The sequence below is a fragment of the Natator depressus genome, chromosome 1 (assembly GCF_965152275.1).
Source record: "Natator depressus isolate rNatDep1 chromosome 1, rNatDep2.hap1, whole genome shotgun sequence".
Lineage (NCBI taxonomy): Eukaryota > Metazoa > Chordata > Testudines > Cheloniidae > Natator > Natator depressus.
In genome coordinates this window covers 242,332,448-242,352,007 of record NC_134234.1, presented here as the reverse complement: position 1 = coordinate 242,352,007, position 19,560 = coordinate 242,332,448, and the positions used below count along the sequence as shown (strand labels likewise).

The following is a 19,560-nucleotide window of genomic DNA, read 5'->3' as shown; positions in this document are numbered from 1 at the left end:
TTTTTTTTTTTTTTTAATAGCATGGGGGAATCTGTCTCTTGGGATTTGGGGAGCTAATGTTTTTGTGGGTGGGAGTGGGCTAAAAATGCAAGAAACAATGCAGGAGCAGAAGGGGGATTTAAAAAATAATCCCATGCAGGGCTTTTTCTAGACACTGAAGCCAACTTTAAGCTTCCCCCCTACCCTGGCACATAAGAATTAGAGTTGAACAACATAGCAGTACCCAAGATACATATAGCTAGGCTGTGTGGAGAACAACAAAACCTTGACAGTAATCGTGGTGAAGTTTCTTCTGAGTAGTTCTGAATGCGGTCCATGATTGACAAAACTTGTTGAAAGGTTTTTGCTGTATTCTCAAGACTGCCTCCTCTCTTCCTACAATGTGCTGCAGGTGGCCTAGCTTAGCATCTTCTTTCCCACCAAACACATTGTCAGATTCAGCAGTTCATCTCCTAGAGTAGCAGCTATTGCATTGTTTTCTAGAAGGTCCAAAAACCCAGCCCATGATTTCGGTTCCCCATTCCATAGTTATAAACTGGACTCTTGTCTTCCAGAACCCATGCTACCATGGGAAAGTATAGGAAGCATGTATGGTAATCTAATTTGTTCCCACTAATAGGGAAAGCTTGAGTGTAAGAAGAGTTACTGGCAAACCACAACAGGATAAGAGACAAAAAGTCAGTCACCTACTTGCAGCAAAGAATAGTTGTAGCAAAAATAGTGAATTCTGTGGTATTCTGAGCCCAAACAGGCAAAGAGGAGATGGGTTTCTGCTAATATGGAGCCCTCAAAGAGCACGGTACATATCGCAAGCAGCCTGGATGCAGTGATACAGAGACCCTCTTATACCCCCACTCTACCTGAACCTGATAATTAGTAGGCAACTTCTAACTCAGATAGGGTACATCATGATGTTCTAGCGTCTCACAGGTCATCCACCTGCATTATCTATATAAAAATCTGAATTCATTTATTATTGTATCACCTAGGAGCCCCAGACGTGTTCCAAGCCTCCATTGTGCTAGATGTTCTATAAACATGGAACAAAAAAGTTTTCCAATTTTCCCATGTGTATTACATAAATCAATAATGCTAGGAAAGCAGACATTCTAGTTTTTTTTCTTTAGGATAGTCTGGACTTTAGCATTAAAGTCCATGCCATCATTTCAGATTTCAGCATTATAAATCACTAGTTGCCTGCTCCCTACCTGTGAGGTTCCTGAAGCAGTCCTAGCCAAATCTTTCCCACACCTAAGATTTGCCCTTGATACTACAAAGTACTCCACAGCTCACCCCATGGAGTCGATGCAAGTCTGTTTTTCTTCAACTCTGTCAGTTAATGTTTGCTTACGTAGTAAGCATAACAGCAAGGAGAGTCCGAGACCTTTACCCTACTGCATATTGCATGAGACAAAAGTGCTTTGCACTCAAGAATCATTCCTACACAAAATCAACACATCTCTTCACACCTCAAAATGGGAGTCATACTACTGTCATTTTGCCACATCAGAAAGCAGATAGCACCAGACTTGGGCAATGAAGAACTCTAAAATAGACCAATTCAGGAAATCACCTTCACTGTTTCCTTCATCTAAATTCTCATTGATTGGTTTGGCATGCATTGGTGGAAAAGTCAGAATGTAATATAATGCAAATCTAATTTCCTTTTTGGGACTCATCTCATCCTGACTATATTCTTCTTAGCTCAGAATTTGGTTAATTGATCTATGTATACAATTCATAGAACAATTTCATTTTTTAAAAATTTATCTAATTCAGTGTTTAATATAGCTTTAGAAATACTCTTTGAAAGGGCAGAAGCAACAGTAAACACGGGGTGAGGGGGCAGCACAGGTTTTTTTTGTTTGTACAGTGCCTAGGATTATAGGGCCATGGTATGGTTGGCCTCTAGCTGCTGCCACAATATAAATGTTAATATAATAATGGTGGCTGCCATCCCAGGTTGGAACTGCCTTCAGTACCTGCACAGAGGAAGCACAAATAGTCGAGATGGGGAACAGGTCAGTCCTCGAAATCAGGTAACAAGAACTTTGTACTTGGTATAGCTACAGAAAAAAAAAATGAGATTGCAGGTTTGAATAATTCCTTCAATTTTGTGGGAGAGACTGTGTCTTCTGGTGGCTGGGGCAGGTTCCTTAGTGTTCCTTTGTCTAGTACTAGAGAGTGATGATGTTTGCTGAGCCTTCCATTACAGTTTCCCTCTAATTTTTCTCTAGACTTTAATACAGTTGAACTCACTTGTGCCTATAGTAAGAGCCATAATTAAAAAAAAAGTTTCTTACCTTGACCCCTATATTCAATATAGGTTTTTATAACACTCATTGCCATTGTCTCTGAGCTCTCTGTCACAGGTGTGTTCTCTCATTGTCTTCTCAGAGGGAGACATGCGTGTAGAATAGTGGTTTAGTTTAGTAGTGGATGTCTTTTTATATATAAAATGTACCTGTTGTGTGTTTATATTCAAAAAGGCACGGTCAAAGAAATGCACCTTGCACTTGGAGCGGAAAGTGACGTTTGTTCCTGGGCAAGTTCATTCTGCAGTCTCACACCACCCCTGGAGAAAGCTGTCTCTTGCACAGATGAGCTTTACTCTTATTACACAAAGTTCCATTGTGCCATAGTTGTAGACCACGCTCTTCCTCCTGGAGCTTTAGATATGTCCTGGCCCAGGTCATGGAATACTTTGCAGATAAGGACTGAGACTTTGAACTTGATTTGAGATTCTATGGGAAACCATCATAGGGAGCATAGGACATCTTTGATGTGTTCCTGGAAACCTGTATTGCTGAGGAGACATGCTACAAGATTTGTGTACTAGTTGGAGTTTCCTAAATGCTGAAGGCTTTATGCTCAAGTATATTGCATTCCTGTAATTCAGTCAAGAGGTGACAAAGGTACTAATAACTGAGGTTAGGTCTTCAGCTGCCAAGATGGGACAATTTCCTAGCCAAGTGGAGATGGCAGAAAGTGTTACTCACAGATGCTGCTATGTGAGAGTTCAGCATCAGCAAGGAATCCAGGAGTACTCCTAGACTGCAGTACTCCTGAACTGACCAATAGTGGGTATAAATCTTCAACCAACAGAGACTGCACAATGGCTATGAGCTCTTGAAAATACTTTCCTCTAACCACCAGCATCACCTTTGTCTTGCTCCGGTTCAGCTTCAGGCAAATGTTCATTATCCACTAGCTGATCTCATCCAAGCACTGGGAGTAATGTAGTGAAATGTGCTGAAAGACACATAGAGCTGTGTATCATCTACATATTGGTTGCACTTGAGTTAGTCTCATCTGACCAGTTCACCTTGTAGTTGCATGTAGATGTTGAAAAGGACTGAACAGAGAATATATCCTTGTAAAACTCCACAAATGGGGTGTAGTGGTAGAAGTGCAGTTACTCATCAGTACTTCTTGGGACTGCTCTTCTAGGAAGGATTCAAACAATTTTAGCATATTACCCTGGACCCCTGCCATCTGTCTCAGGCGAGACAGCAGAATCTCATGCTTAACAGTGTTGAATGCTTTAGAGGTCCAGCAAGAGGAAAATGAATGTCTGTCCCATTGACCAGAGATCGGACATCAGTGCCACTAAAACAGTTTCAGTTCTATGTCCTGGCCTGAATCCAGAATGTGCTGGGTCTAGAATGTTAACTTCAGTTACACAAGCCTGTAGTTTGCCCTTTGCTAGATTTTTTTTTTTTTTTTTTAAATGAGCTTGCTCAGGAATGGGAGGTTTGACACTGGGTGGCAGCTGGCTCGGACTAAAGTATTCAGAGTGGGTTTCTTCAGTGTTGGTTGGATCAGTGAGTGTTTGAAGGAGGAAGAGAAGATTCTCTGAAAAAGGTGTTGACTATTTTGGTCAGGAGTGGCGCCAGCCACTTTCACAAGACAGGAAGGACATGGGTTGGATTCACAAGTCTTGGGTTGAGACTCGTTTAGGGTGTCCAGAACTTCTTGATGTGTTACTGTACTGAACTCTGTGAATGCGGATGGGCTGTTGGTTGGTGGAGGTGAAGCAGATCCGTACTATTTGAGAAGCCTTCCCAAATGTGCATGGTCTTCTCAGCAAAGTAGGATGATAATCTTAGCCTTAGTGAAGAGCTTTGTCATAGTTATTTTTAGTAAAAGTCACGGACATGTCATGGGCAATGAACAAAAATTCACGGAAGCTGTGACCTGTCCATGACTTTTACTAAAAACAACAACAAAATGGGAAGTGGGAGAATCCAGCACACAAGGCTGCTGCGACTCCATGGTTTCCCCCACCATCATGGTGGCAGGGAGCTGCAGGGTTCCCCCTGCACTCCAGGTGGCTGGAAACTGCAGGGTGACCATATTTCCCAAAGAGAAAATGGGACACCCCAGCCACTTGCCTGAGCACTCTTCTCCCCCGACACAAGACTGTTGACTGTCACCGGAACCCTGCAGGGGCCTTCTCAGGAGGGAGTCGCTGGAACCCTGACATGGTCCCTGCATTGGTTTACAGCTCCAGTCCCTCCCCCTGGGACTGAAGCAGGAAGTGTCACAGAGGTCTCTTGAAGTCATGGATTCTGTGACTTCCATGACCTCTGTGACATAAACATAACCTTACTCTTCACAGTACTTGGTGCTCAGCTCTGATGCACACTGTAGGCATTCAGGACTAATTAAGCAGTTGACCACCCTGGTAACTCCTTGGAGTGGGATTTGACAGCCCCAATAAAAGGAAGGTTCTCTTGGCCTGTAATACAGCCTCAATATTTGGAAAAATCATTTATCTTCTGCTTATTTTTAAGCTATCCAAAACATGAAATTCCAACTTAACCTTTACAATTGCTGTAGTGCTCAACTTCGTATAGGTACTGCAATGGAGGAGCAATAGGAAGTAAGATGATGGCAAAACTATTTGAACATGAAGCACAGATTTGGAAATTCTTAGGTTGGCTTATAAGACTTCAGAATTTAATTCATCCCAACCCTTCCCTCTCAAAGTGACCTGACCTTGGTTGGTAACATCTAGTTACAGTAGTTTATGTGATATGAGCTGGTCTCAACCCAGTTTGAAAGTGTTACTATCCACCTTATAAAAGCCACCAGTTAACACTCGTCTCAACAAATACCAAGGATTTACTAGGCACAGAAACAACAGCCTCTAGAGCTGGTCCCTCTAAATTAAAATGGAGACAGATATTGACAGGTAAACTGCTTTTAATATGGCTGTAAGTGTCTATCAGGGACTTCAGTTTCCAGTGGTGCCCAACTGGCACCTCACTTCAAAAGCAAAAGCTCCCATAAACGTAAGTGGGACTTGAGATGTGTTTACCACATGTATTTTAAAAATCCATTTGATTGGGAATAATGCCCTTAAGTATACACACACATCCCACTCCCACCTACCCCCACATAAGTAAAATTTAAAACTGACCACTTAAAAAAAGTAATTTATTGATATGAAAGCTATGTGCAAGTCTTTCACACTATCAGTTTTATTTACAGTAGTAACATACATACATCAGGTATTAAATGTCAAATTTCTATTTCTCTAACTTTTCTCCCTTGATTACTTGCTTATGCCAGTATTGTAATTTCATTGGATAATGGATTTGTTCAAGGTGTGCAAAAATGGTAGCTGTTCTTGATGAACAAATGTTAAATTACATTTCTCAAGAGGTGTTAGACTTTCATTTCCACAGATTTAGGTTTCTATGGAAGAAAACTTAGAACAGTTTATGTGCACAAAGCAAAAAATAGAAACGGTTGGAAATGAAGTCAAACTCCCTCCCTACTCCCCACCAAATAAAACCAAAGACCTACAGCCTGGCCTACACTAGGGTTCTTTCCCTAAAATCTCCATGCCATTTCTTCCATCGATGTAAGTAACAACCAGAGTGCTAGCATAGACAAAGTGCCAGTGACTATTGGCATTTTAACCATCCCATTATCTAGCACTGCTTAAACTAGTTGTAGACTGCTTAAAACATAAGCAACCACCCGAGTCCTGTTGACACAAACTCCTACTGCTGTACTAGAACTAGTGATGGGAAATCTTGAGAGAGCAAACCCCAATATAGAAAAAGCTGTACAAATATAGCTACATTAGAATCCTAAAGTTCAGACAGTGATGGGTATGTCACCTAGTTCCTCAAAATTCACAGTTGCATATCTGGTATAATCAATACACTATAGCAGGGGTTCTCAAACTTCATTGCACTGCAACCCTCTTTTGACAACAAAAATTACTACACGACCCGGGGGGGAGGGTGACCAAAGCCTGAGCCTGCCTGAGTCCCGCCGCCCTGGGTGGGACGGCGAAAGCCAAAAGCTTCAGCCTGAGGCAGGGGGCCTGTAACCTGAGCCTCACCACCCGGGGCTGAAGCCCTTGGACTTCAGCCCCACGTAAGTCTAAGCCAACCCTGTCAACCCCATTAAAATGGGATCGCAACCCACTTTGCGGTCCTGACCCATAGTTTGAGAACCACTGCACTATAGCTTATTTAATCAAAGGATGAAGTCATGTTAAAGCATGGATTGATTTTTTTAAAATATGCAGTGATTATGGCAGACCAAGTTCATTTCTTTCAAATCATTATATATCCTCAGCTTATTTACAAGTTACAGTGATACCAAAATATTACCACAGCATTTCCAAAAAGAATTCAGGTCACCAATGCTAATGAACACTTAATCAACTGTATCATTTCTTGTGAAGTTTACCTTTCACTTGTGAGAATTTCTTGAGTAAGCTGAACTCATTTGCTTTGTGCAACCTTCTGAAAGTTCACGATTAATGTGAGACTAAATTATATTTGCCAATTAATCACTGATTAACCTCTGTCAGCCACTAACATGTTGAAAAGTAGCATTTCTGAACCAAGAGGGTATATAGGTGGGTGGATGGGGAGACACAGGCAAGAAAGAAGCACAGTTGGAGAGAGCTGAACTGTATTAAAATTGGATTCCAATTAAAAGAAGTTTAAGGCATTTAAAATAACTGTTGCTTAAATTAGTAAGAAAACTAAGTCTGACACCCTTTCTCTTTTGGCCTCATGTTTCCAGAACCACAGAAAGCATTTTTCCCTGGTAATTAAGAATGCTAAATTGGTTTCTATATGTTGATTAAATAGGGTATTTAACATGTAAAGTTCTAGACTGCTTACAAATGTGGAATTTAAGGTGGCATATTAGGGAGACAGGATTCTTAAGCCAAATAATGTTTCCATCTGTTGATCTTAATTCAGTGTGAATGTATCAGTGATAAATGAAAACTGGGAATTAGCCATTATTGTAAACTAGTCCCTTAAATGTTTGCAAATGATCAGGTTTGTACATTTCAAATTTTAGCAGCTCAAACAGGAATTTAGTTTCTGTTAAGTGATGAAATAGTGAAGGAACTGTGTGTGTGGGAGAAGAAACCAGTTTTACTATACACCTGATGCACAGAGAAGAGCCATAAAAACGTGGACAGTGATGTCTATTTAATTCTTCTACAATTAAATGTGCACGTGAGAGAAACAACATCAGGAACAGCATCGTGAACATTTCGACTTTATCAAATAAATAAATGTGTGAAAAAAATACATGCAAGTGTGCTGGAGTTTAAATTCAAATTGTAGGAAGCTATAATGTATTACAAGATTTTAACTTTTAAGGAGGCTAGTGTGATCAATGTGCACTGTGCTGGCTATGGCCAGCAGAAAATAACCATCAACTTCATTCCCAATCTTACGTTTATCTTAAAACAAATTGGGTTGTCTTAGAAAAATTCCTCACAGCACAGTAAAATTTGTTTCCCCAGACAGCAGTACTTAAAGTAGACTCTGGTATAAACATTCTAGTCCTGCTGTCTCTTCCACAGATACTCTTAGCCTTCATACATCCCAAAATTATTTGAAAAGAACTAAAAAAAATCCCACCTTTCTGTCCAACTTAATTTTAAAAGAAAAACTTATCATCATCCCACAACAGTTTTGAAATTCATTTTATTTTTAAATTCTATGACAACAATTTTGCTAGTGGATGGTCCAGAGGTTTGGTCCCAGAAGGGGTTCTTGCACTTGATTATCATCTCCAGCAATGAAATGCAAACTCTGGTGCACATTCATTGGTTTGCACCAATTCTTTAGTAAGTCCTCCTGTTTGTTTTTTTTAAAGTTCCAGGCTAACTCACCTAAAGTGAAATTCATTTATCTAGTTCAAAAATTAGTTTTATAATGCTGCTCTCTTTAAAATTCTGAAAAAGATGGGTGCACACATACTTATATAGAAGACATTTTTACTGTGCCAGTTATCAAATTCAGATCTCCGTTTGCCATGGTGCATGCAGTATACTCATGAAAGAATACCTGGTGCTTTCTCCTCTTCATGGTATGTAAACCTCTATTGTAAAAGCAGCTTAAAACTATGCAACAAGACTACACTGTCCATCTAACCCACAGGCAACTTGTTTAGCAAGCCAGGCACTGGAACTTTAATGGTTTTGCCTAAGTTTAAATGAGACTGTCACAGGACAGTAAACTTGGTCTGTTTTATTTGCACCAGAAAACTGGTAAGGAAACATTTAGAGCCATTTATTATGTGGATTAAATACGACTTGTTTTGCAAAGTACAGCATACTTTTCTGTCCATAAGCCAAACCAACTGTCTTTACATGAGCAAATTTACACATAGTTGCAGTACACAGATAAGAGTTCATAAATAAAATTCTACCAAGTATACAATGCTTAGCAAATTTTCAAGTCATCAGGATTCTCCACCGATATAAACAGTGTGGCTGGTAGAGATAACCTTCACCAAAGGTGCGTCTCTCGAATCTCAGCAATAATCTGACTGGCTCGCTGCAATGCCTGCACAGAGGGGAAAAACACAAGAAAAAATATTAAATTTTTCCCTATTTGCTTCTCATATGACAACCAGGAGATCATTCTACGGAAGACAATGTTAATTCAGCAGTGTTTTACAAAACAAGATCATTGTGACAGTGAATTAAAGCCTTCCAACACTAACATTTGTCGAGGCCTCAGATCCCCAGATGGAGCATACTACACAACTGCAAAATATGACAAAAACACAAAGGTATTGTAAAGATTGTAGCCCACAGTTGTTGTGCCACGTCACCCCGCCAGCCTCTCATCCAAGAACTGAAAGTGTTAGAAATTCATGCAAAAGAGATCTCAGTTTAAAACAAAAAGATTCTGTTCCAGTCATAACTTTGAGACTTTTCTTTTGGTTTGAAGATGTTCTCGCCTACCCAAAGGCCCCAATACATTTGTATTAACACTCCACGTGGATAAATAAATCTTTAGGTAAGCTACAAAGATATTTGCCACCACATATCATAATAAAGAATAAAATAGTTTCTTTCTGCAACTAAAGTATAAATTGCACTTATTTTGTACCTTTAAACCTCTTCACTTACATTCTGCCTAATTCATGCACCACTGGACTATGTCCAAATCCTGGCAGCTTTAAAACAGCTGTCATTTGAAACAAACTTAACAAATAAACCAGTTTATGATAAGTACCAACAATGCACTCAGGACTGTACAAGACAGATCACTTATTCCTCTAAGAGTTTACCCTCTACAAGATTCTCTCTCTGACTCAAACATGTGGGTTAGGAAAGAGCAGAGATTTAAAATTACACTTGCTAGATCCAGTCCTGGAACAGTGACAGGTTAGGGGGTCTGGTATCTCAAACATCCAGAGTCAATGCCTGCTGCATTCTATGAGAGAACTGACCCACACTATTTCTCCCTCACTGTGCTGATTTGATCTTTTAGAAAGCATATTTCTCTATGCCAATTCAGTGCAGAGGAATGGAACTGGCGGTATTTGGTACACCCCAAAATTAGAGCTTTGGAAAAAACAATTTCACTGTTTTCATGACTAGTTCAAATTCACTGCAGTACAAGAAAAACAGGTGCAGCATCTGCAGTAACAGCCAAATCCACAGCAGTATGTCCCTAATCAAAACCTTTAGGACAGGATACTTTAGGACAGAATAATTTGGTACTACTCACAGAAATAAGCATGGAATTGGGGGACGGGGGGAAACGAGGGGGACGACTCAACCCCACCTTCAAAAGAAAATTCCGTCAAGGGAGGGTTACAGAGCTTTAAAAGAGTATGCTGGAAAACCTAACAAAGTTCATTATTCTAAAACTCCGTTATAAAAGAAAGATAATACCAATCTAACAAAGCTGTGTTTGGGGTTTACTCCAGAAGCTAGATTAATGATGTATAGTGAACATTACTAGTATTTCATTATTGCTTTCTTGCTCATGCAGGGCTTCTTCTATAAGAGAATAAACTAGATCAAAACAAAACTGACCTGAATCCAAAAAGCATGCAAAAACCTGAAGACTGTTATATACCTGAAATCCCAGCAGATTTAATATGCTTCAGTTTAATTAACTGTTCATCGGGTGTTTTGATTTTCAATACCTTTAACATGTCAGCTGCCTCCTTTCTGCGCTGTGCCATGTCCTCAGATTCCGTCAGAAGGTCATCTAACAACAAGGATTTGTACAGCTGTCCAACTAGCTCGCTCTGAAGAGTGTCTTTCACATGATTCACCAGAAAATGCATCACCGCCTTTGGCACACTGCAAGCGAAAAATAAAATATCAAACAAGCCACATAAAGCTAGGGCATCAGCTATTCTAGAGTCAACATGCAGTTTGAGTAAATCTGTATGTTCCAATGTAAGCAATTATACAGAATCTTGACAGGAATCTTACATCCATGTGTCTTAAATAGCTGTAAAGTGACTGTGTGTAGTCCAACAGCTGCTGAGTTTATTGCCTGTAAGATGGCCGCACTTCAAAGTGAACAACTGAATCCCATATGTACAACCCTGAAAGGTTCTATACCAACTGTTATGTCTAAATTATTTTTATTACAGTAGCACCTAGAAGCCCTAATCAAGATCAGGCCCCATTGTGCTAGGCACTGTAAAAACACTAAGCTCTTCACAGCAGGTTCTCTCTCTTAATATCTAAACAGACAATACAAAGGATGAAAAGGGAAATGGAGGCACAGTGCAGTGACTTGTCCATGGTCACACACCAGGTCAGCGAAAGAGCTGGGAACAGAACACAGGTCTACCAATTCCCTGCCAGTACCCTATACATTGGACGATGCTGCTTCTAAGGCACCACACAGCAAGAAGTGATGGGAATTTCAAAACGCAAGGAGAGTTTAGACAAACAGAATATAATTACCCAAAACACAGTTTGGCCATGACCCTGCATCAAGACTCCTAGTCATGAAAAGGAAGCCATTAAATCTTTAATGATCACAAGTGGTCAAGATTTCAGTTTTATGTGTCACTTGAAATACCAAGAAGGAACATTGGTTTAATATGGATTTCCACAGTTACATGTGCCCCTGAACTTCCTGCAGTAAATTCAAAGTACTGTCCCTGCCTTACTTATGGAATCTGACAGGATCACAGCACAGCAGAGCTCTTCTGACAAAGTGGAAAAATCAATATAGATAGGCATTGGCAAGATAAAAACCATGCACTTCTTGTGGAGTGATAAGTGCAGTGAAAATATATCCTAACTCGGGTGATCAGCATCCAGGTAGGAGCACTTGGGATAGCCTAACCTAGATGTAAGTAGCTACACTGAAAGCCATACCCAAGTTAATGTGTCCTCACTGGCGCTATACTGTGTCTGTCACTAGGACTTTCTGGGGGCATATCCCATGGTTTTTTGTGCGGCAGTAAGACAAGCTACTCTGATTCTTTCCCAGTGAATTGTGGGAGAACTTGTCTGTCCTTCTGGGCACGTGGGAAGACATTGTAGGACTGTGAGCAATCAAGTGATTTAGTCTGCGTCCTCATTGCAAAGCGGGCAGCCTGAGTGAAAACAGGTTTTACGCCTACAGCCACAGATGAGATAGCTAACCTAGGTTGAAAGCACCACTAAACTCAGGTCAGATGGTTGTGCGAATTGGTGGATGATAGGGGGTTGGGGAAACATCCAAGTAAGGGCCTGAGTTAACTCTGCAACTACACTTGAAACGCAAGGCATAGAGTGCTCTTTTCAATGGCCAATTCCTAAGATATCTTTGCATGGGAACACACAGAAGCTCTTAAATGTTGTAAAGTTACACAGTGCAAAAGTAAACAGCCATGACACACACAGTATGTGAGCCTATAGGGGAAAAAAGTGCATGAAGAAGGGAGAGAAAAATTATTTAGGGGAGCATAAGAGGGTATATAACTTGGAGTACTAGGATAAAGTGAAGTAGAGGTAAATTAAGGTTGAACATCTGAAGTAAAAGGACTTTTGGGTAGCACTGCAATGGAAAATGAGGAAACACCATTTGAGTCATTTAAAATTAAATACTGGAGAACACTCTTGCAATTGTCATTGTGTGGGTTAAACAACCTGATCTAAGCTCCAACTTATAGAATTCTTTTACTTTGCCTATTAAAAAAAGGGATAAATTGCTGACTTTTCTGTAAAGCCTTCAGTAATAAAACCGTTAGTCTCCTCTTCGTTTCATTCTTCTTACCAAATGACAAAACAAAACTGGGCAACAGCAACTTTAAAGACAGTCTACGCAGCAGAGGCAGCCTGCTTTGGCATTACTACCTCTAGCCTTATGGCTGAGAATTGGAACACACCAGTCAAAAGAACTCTATATGAGCCTCCTCAGAAGGAAGGCTGGCGGCTGCAAAGCTAAGTCCTTTGACTGCTTGACCGGACCTTGGATGTATGCCAATTATTTGCTCCAATCCATCAATACAGATTGCAGTATCCTATACAAAAGCAGACATTCTCTTTAAAAATAAATGAAGTTTAAAGTGCAATACAACAGAGTACTCAAAAAGAAGAACTAGTATTGGAGGCTTTGAAAAAGTGTGCTCTTTTTGCCTATCAAGTGGACTTCAATTTTATAAGGAATCAAATTTCACAGCTCCTCCTTGTAGAGCTACTAAACTCTGCCTAGAGAGATAAAGCAATATAAACGCACGGTTATATTCAGCAACAAATGACATGGCTATATCACACGAAGTTTCGCAAGCTATTACCTGTCCTGAATGTTCTTCCTGACAATAAGGAAGTAGGATTTGATAAGTCGTTCAATCACTTCGCAGTCTCGTTGCTCACGGGCAGAGAGTCTGCGTGCAACAGGTACAGGCTTCAGGAAAAAATAAAGACAAACTTATTTAAATGTTTACAGGTTGATTTTATTTAAAACAAACACTTTACCTACTTTGGATGGCAGAGTGGATACTCCATTCATCTTTCAGCTTGATTCCAACTGGTCTTGCAACAAGTGTTTACTCTCCCCAAAACAGAACTACAGCTGTTTTGACAAGTCAAAAACATGAGCTCTGAAACTGAGCTGAGAAGTAGTACAAAGGACAGGAAATTCTCAAGAAAACAACCTCTCAGAGAAAAAGGCAGCAGTGATTTAATTTAAGCAAGTGACTTTAGGTTTTACAATAGCTCATGGTTACTGACAGTGAAAGTGACTGTCCACTTGATCCTGCTGAAGTCTAGGGCGATTTTGCTACTCTGACAAGAGATTAATCTTTTTATAGCATTAATGAAGTAGGCAAATAATCCCTTCATTTAGATGGGTGTGAAAGTAAGTCAGGTTCCCCCAGTTCTGTTCCACAAACTACAAGTGGAAAGGAAGTGTTAATGGAAGAAGACCTCAGAAGGTACCTACCTGTCCATATGCCAATAACAGTTTCATATTCTACAGGTACAGAATTCATACAGATTAAAATCCTGTTTCCTGTGCCTGAGCTAATCAGGAGAGGTGCCGCTGTATCATGTCTTTCACAACTCACCACATCCAACAGGTTTACAGCATGGCCTTTTTGAGGACTGGCAGGTAGGACTGTAACTGGTTTAGATTTTTCCTCCATTAATAGCTCTTCAGCTTTTGAGGGTTTCAGCATTCCTCTCCAATTGCCTGTTCCGGGTTCTTGAGTCACATCTCCCACCCCAGGAGCAGCCTGCTGAAACAAGACAATGCAAAGAAATATTGGTCAGCCAAAAGTCAGGCATTGCAAGGCAGTCTCCTGTGAAGCTCACTACTACCACCACCACCGAGCAATCACATGTGGCTCACTGGCAAGAGTTGCAACTTGGAGTGTACAGCCCCTTCCTTCATTTCATTCTTTGCTTCCAACAACTTTTCCCTCCCTCCTTTCATCTTGGATGGTAGGGGGGACACGTTCAATTCAATGTGACAATGTTGAGTAGTGTCAGAGTAAACAAACTGAGTACCATTTTTCAAATATACATACTAGTCTACATCCCAACTTAAAAAGTGAATTAGGCACTTCAGAGCCTCAATGCCACAAAAGTCTCTGAGACTTGAGCTTGTGTACATAGAAGCTTTTCCAATATATTAAGGTATTATTACAGTTGAAGAGCTATAGTTATACTGGTATAACTACCCTGCCTGGATATCCTTCTTTTGGTTTTAGCTTAAACTGCTCCCAGTGACACAAGCGACCCCAGAATTCTGAACAGGAGTGTCCCTAGGAGGAGTTACACTAGTATAGCTATCGTGCCTTAAACTCATTCTCTCTTATAGCACTTTAAGGGCATGGCTACACTTGCAGATGGCCACATTTGCGGCACTTGCAGCGGCACTGGGAGTGGTGCATTATGGGCAGCTATCCCACAGAGCACCTCTCCCCATTCTGGCACTGTGGCTTATGGGAAGGGGGTGGGGCATTCTGGGTCCTGTCCCACGCCACGGGATGCATCGGTTCACATCCCAGCATTCCCTGTGCTTCCATCCACATTTGGCGCCATCTTTCAATGTTTTTTGTACTGCACGCGCTGTCTTCCCTTTCGGTCTGTGGGAATGGAGCCCGAACTGCTGAGGAATATGCTGATGAGTCTCGCCAGCGCGTCACGTTTGGCAGTCGAGTTACTCCTTAAGATCCAAAGTGACAGTGAGGACTCTAACGAGGATATTGACGTGAGTAACGCAAACGACACGAGTTGGTTGGGGCATTCACGGAGGTGCTGACCACAGTGGAACGCCACTTTTGGGCTCGGGAAACAAGCACCAAGTGGTGGGATCACATCGTCATGCAAGTCTGGGATGACGAGCAATGGCTGCAGAACTTTCGGATGAGAAAAGACACTTTCATGGGACCGTGTGAGGAGCTCGCCCCCACCCTGCGGCGCAAAGATATGAGATTGAGAGCTGCCCTGACAGTGGAGAAGTGGGTCGCTATTGCAATCTGGAAGCTGGCAACTCCAGACAGCTACCGATCAGTCGCTAGCCAGTTTGGAGTGGGGAAGTCGACCATTAGAATCGTGTTGATGCAAGTTTGCAGGGCCATTAATCACATGCTGCTCAGAAGAACCGTGACTCTGGGTAACGTGCAGGACATTGTGGATGGCTTTGCACAAATGGGTTTCCCTAAGTGCGGAGGGGCAATAGATGACATGCATATTCCAATTCTGGCACCAGACCACCTAGCCTCCGAGTATGTTAATTGGAAGGGCTATTTCTCTATGGTTCTCCAGACGCTTGTGGATCACCGTGGGCGTTTCACAAACATTAACACAGGCTGGCCCAGAAAGGTGCATGACGCATGCATCTTTCAAAACACTGGCCTGTTCAGGAAGCTGCAAGCTGGGACTTTTTTCCCCAGACCAGAAGATCACCATAGGGGACGTCAAAATGCCCATTGTGATCCTTGGAGACCCTGCTTACCCTTTGATGCTGTGGCTCATGAAACCCTACACAGGGAGCCTTGACAGCAGCAAGGAGCGTTTCAACTACAGGCTGCGTCGGTGCAGAATGACTGTGGAGTATGCTTTTGGCGGTTTAAAGGGCCGCTGGCGTTCTCTGTATGGGAAGCTCGACCTGGCCAATGACAGCATCCCCGCGGTTATATCCTCGTGCTGTACCCTCCATAACATTTGTGAAGCGAAGGGTGAACGATTCACTCAGGCATGGAACTCGGAGATTCAACACCTGGAGGCTGAATCTGAGCAGCCAGAGAGCCGGGCTATTAGAGGGGCCCAGCTTGGGGCTGCAAGAATTAGGGATGCCTTGAGGCAGCAATTTGAGGCTGAAGCCACCAGTAATGTCTGGTGCCCTGCACGGGAGTGAAGTGCAGTGGTTCCAATGTTAGTAGGAACCTGTGTTTGCTAAGCTGACTTGCAGTGCCTGTTTCTTTCCTGGGCTAAGGAATCTTTTATTTTATGCAATAATAAAGAATCTTTTCAAAGCCAAAAAATCCATTTATTGAAAAGAAAATTCATTTATTGAAAAGAAACACAACTGCTTGGTAAACAGAAAGGGCAAGGGGGTTGGGTGGTGAACAGTAAAATCACAGATTTGCGTATATCCTGTCTGGAGTGCTGTGCAATGAGTGCTGCACTTCAGGATGGCTATACTGCATGGTGATGGGGGTTGAGTGCAGTAGGTAAGGGTTGTAGTTTTCAGGGTTGGGTGGTGAAGCTACAGATGTTGGAGGCAGCTGATGGCGGTAAGAACCCGGATGTTGGGGAAAGTGGGTTGGAGGTGACATGGGGGCACAAGGGAAAGAGTTTTTGGGACAAGGGCTGCGGGGGGAGGGGGGTCAGCAGTGCTCCGCCTGCATGGCTATGAGTGCCTGGATAGAGTCCGCTCGGCGCTCCATTATGCTTATCAGCCACTCTGTGCTTTGGTGCCGGCAATCCACATTCTGCCGGCAGATCCTCCTTTCACTGTCCCGCCACTCCTGCACTTTTCGATTTTCATTACTTGAATGCTGCATTACTTCATGCAACGTCTTCCTTGCTTTTATGTGACCTCTTTCTGATTCTTTGGAGTCTTTTGGCCGGTGATAACACGGACGGCTGAGATCTCAAGGTTGCATCTGTTAGGCAAAATGCAACACTTAACAAAGGCAGCATTGTTCACACCAGACAGAGCAATGCTTCCTCCGTACTTAAGGGCAAGCACAGTCTGCACAATAGCATAATTTGGCCATCCCAAAGCGAGCGCACATAACCCATGGGAGCCCCAAAATGGTGAGTAAGCACGGGGTCAAACGTGACTGATTGTTTCATGGCTGTACTGTCCTCTGGGTTTCCGTGCCTTGGGGAGAGCCAACAGCGGCAGAGGGCCCCTATACTGAACACTGTCCCCACATTTTCCACAGGAGTTCGTCCTGGAAGATATCTTGCTGCTGAGGGTGATCTGGGAAGCAAGGGAGGGTCTTCTACTGCAATGCGGATTCTGCCCTAGCCCATATGCAGCTTGCCTGTGTGCAGCAATGGTCCCCCCGCCCCTCACGGCACAGTGGCGCAGACACGGTATCCTTACTGGGACGAGGTCCACAGTGGCTCTCCCAAGAAACCTACACAAGCCCATTGCCCAAGTTCTGGCTGAGACCTTTGAAGAGATCACTGAGGCCGATTACCGCGATGTGAGAGAGCACATCAATGCCCTATTCCGCATCTAGGCATGCATGCGGCCCTAATCCTCCTCGCCCCAAGAGTCCACACCGAATAACTTCCTTCCCAAAATAAAAGCCGCTTACCGGGAACCTCCTCTGGTGTTTGTCCTTCCCCAAGCACCGGCCACCACAACTGGCTACCTTCCTCCTGGCTTGAGAGCAGCCCCTGGCTGCATGCATCTAGGGATTCTGGGGTGTCTTCCTCCGCCGGAGCACCCTCGCTCCCGCTTTGCTGCTCCTCCTCCTCCTGCCTTGTTGCACTGGCTTCTGAGGTGTCCGTGGTGGTACTCGGAGTGGAGGTGGGGTCGCCCTCAAGTATCGTGTCCAGCTCTTTGTAAAAACAGCAGGTCACGGGGGCACCACTGGAGCGCCGGTTTGCCTCGCGGGCTTTCTGGTAGGCACTCTGCAGCTCCTTCACTTTTATCCTGCACTGCAGTGCATCCTGTTCATGGCCCCTTTCCATCATGTCCCTTGATATCTGCCCAAAGGTATCGTAATGCCTACAGCTAGAGCTCAGCTGGGACTGGACAGCCTCCTTCCCCCAAACACTGATGAGGTCCAGCACCTCACCATTGCTCCATACTGGGGATCCCCTGGCGCTTGGAGGCATGGTCACCTGGAAAGATTCGCTGAGAGCATTCCACACCTGGCTGAGCAAACAGGAAGGGGATTTTCAGAACTCCCAGAGAATTTAAAGGGCGGGTTTGACGGTTGGTCACCTGAGGGCAGGGCAGTAGAGTTCAAAGTGATGACCAGAGAGGCTAGAACAGGCATTGTGGGACACTTCTGGAGGCCAATCAGAGCGCAATATAAGGCCAGGGTGTCCACACTGGCGCGGCGGTGCTCCAGCGGGGGACGCAGCGAACGTTATTCCACTCGCCGAGGTGGAGTACCAGCAGTGCTGTAGCCGTGGAGTCAGAGCGCTCTACGTGCCTTGCCAGCGTGGACAGGGAGTGAGGTACAGCGCTCTGAGCGGCTTTATTGTGCTGTAATTCGCAAGTGTAGCCAAAGCCTAAGATTTCCCATGTAGATCAGCCTTAGGCTCTTAAGTACCTAGTTCATTTTGAAAATGGGAATTAGGCTCCTAAATCATTCAGACAGTTTGGAAAATGTTACCCTCTATCTTGTAGCAGTAGGCACCTATGAAAACTGAAAGGAGCAGCTTTTGTTGAACACATTTGATTCGGTAAGTATACTTCTATGCAACAACTATGAAGGGCTTGAAACTATTGAACAGATTTTCTCTAGTGCCTCAATTCAAGTAGAAGCAAGAACAGTCCCCTACAATAACAGCTGTAAAACCCCAGGCATTCAGGTTCCCAGGTATTAAAAGCTTGTATGTGTGCCACAAAGCTTTAGGGATCTGTCTCCAAGGGACCAACTGCCCATCCCTTCCTTGTGCAAGACCTGGCATACAATGTGACATAATAAGCCAAAATTAAATAATCCAGATCAGTAAAACAAAAGGAAATCTCCACCCATTGGAAGACAGGAAAGAACTGGCACTCTCAGCAAGCACAGCTTCCCTTACAGAGAAAGGACAGCACGCTGTTCTTCTTCATCTCCCAGTGAAAGGATGTAACACCCACTCTGGGATGCACATTAGGGACGCTGGATGAAAAACTATTAGTAAGTAATACTGTTACATTACTTTGAAGGCTGTTAGTTGGAAGTCTACATTGCTAGATGCTCCTGTATTCACAGAAGCTGATCATCCATCCTGCACCACTCTATAACCCTACCATCGGTTTTATTCACCCTGCTCATATACCTTTGACAAAGCGATTACTGTCTGCGAAGAGATATAAATTTAAATCTCATAGCTGAATCACTGACAGCCTTGAAATACTTCTTATATCTTGTTTCAAGTGCATGTGGAAAACAAGCCAAACCCCACCTACTGTGCTCATGATTAAAAAAATTAATTACCAAAGCTTGTCATGGGTCAAAAGAGAACTACAAGCCAAAAAAAAAAGATGGCATATATACTCAACAAGCTAATGATGAATCAATCTAACCAGAAGACAACCCAATTTTATATCTGACCAACTCAACTGTCTGATTCAAACATGTGTTTGAGGGATTTTTTTTAAACACAACTGTTAACTGTCAATG

At 42.9% G+C, this 19,560-nt stretch overlaps 1 protein-coding gene across 6 annotated transcripts in view; it reads right to left on the bottom strand.

The window, feature by feature from the left end:
• Window positions 1–5,461: 5,461 nt before the first annotated feature.
• DNM1L (dynamin 1 like) overlaps window positions 5,462–19,560 on the bottom strand; it is a 64,093-nt gene continuing 49,994 nt past the window's right edge. For 2 of the 6 annotated variants that reach the window (XM_074939696.1, XM_074939706.1), the window contains 4 exons: window positions 13,816–13,983; window positions 13,045–13,154; window positions 10,444–10,603; window positions 5,462–8,843 (listed from right to left, as the gene is read on the bottom strand). In XM_074939696.1, coding sequence (XP_074795797.1) covers window positions 8,787–8,843; window positions 10,444–10,603; window positions 13,045–13,154; window positions 13,816–13,983 — 495 coding nt within the window. In that variant the 3' untranslated portion in view covers window positions 5,462–8,786. Of the gene's footprint in view, window positions 8,844–10,443; window positions 10,604–13,044; window positions 13,155–13,815; window positions 13,987–19,560 lie in introns of all 6 variants that reach the window. The other 4 variants (XM_074939662.1, XM_074939679.1, XM_074939688.1 and 1 more) reach the window with 3 other exon arrangements.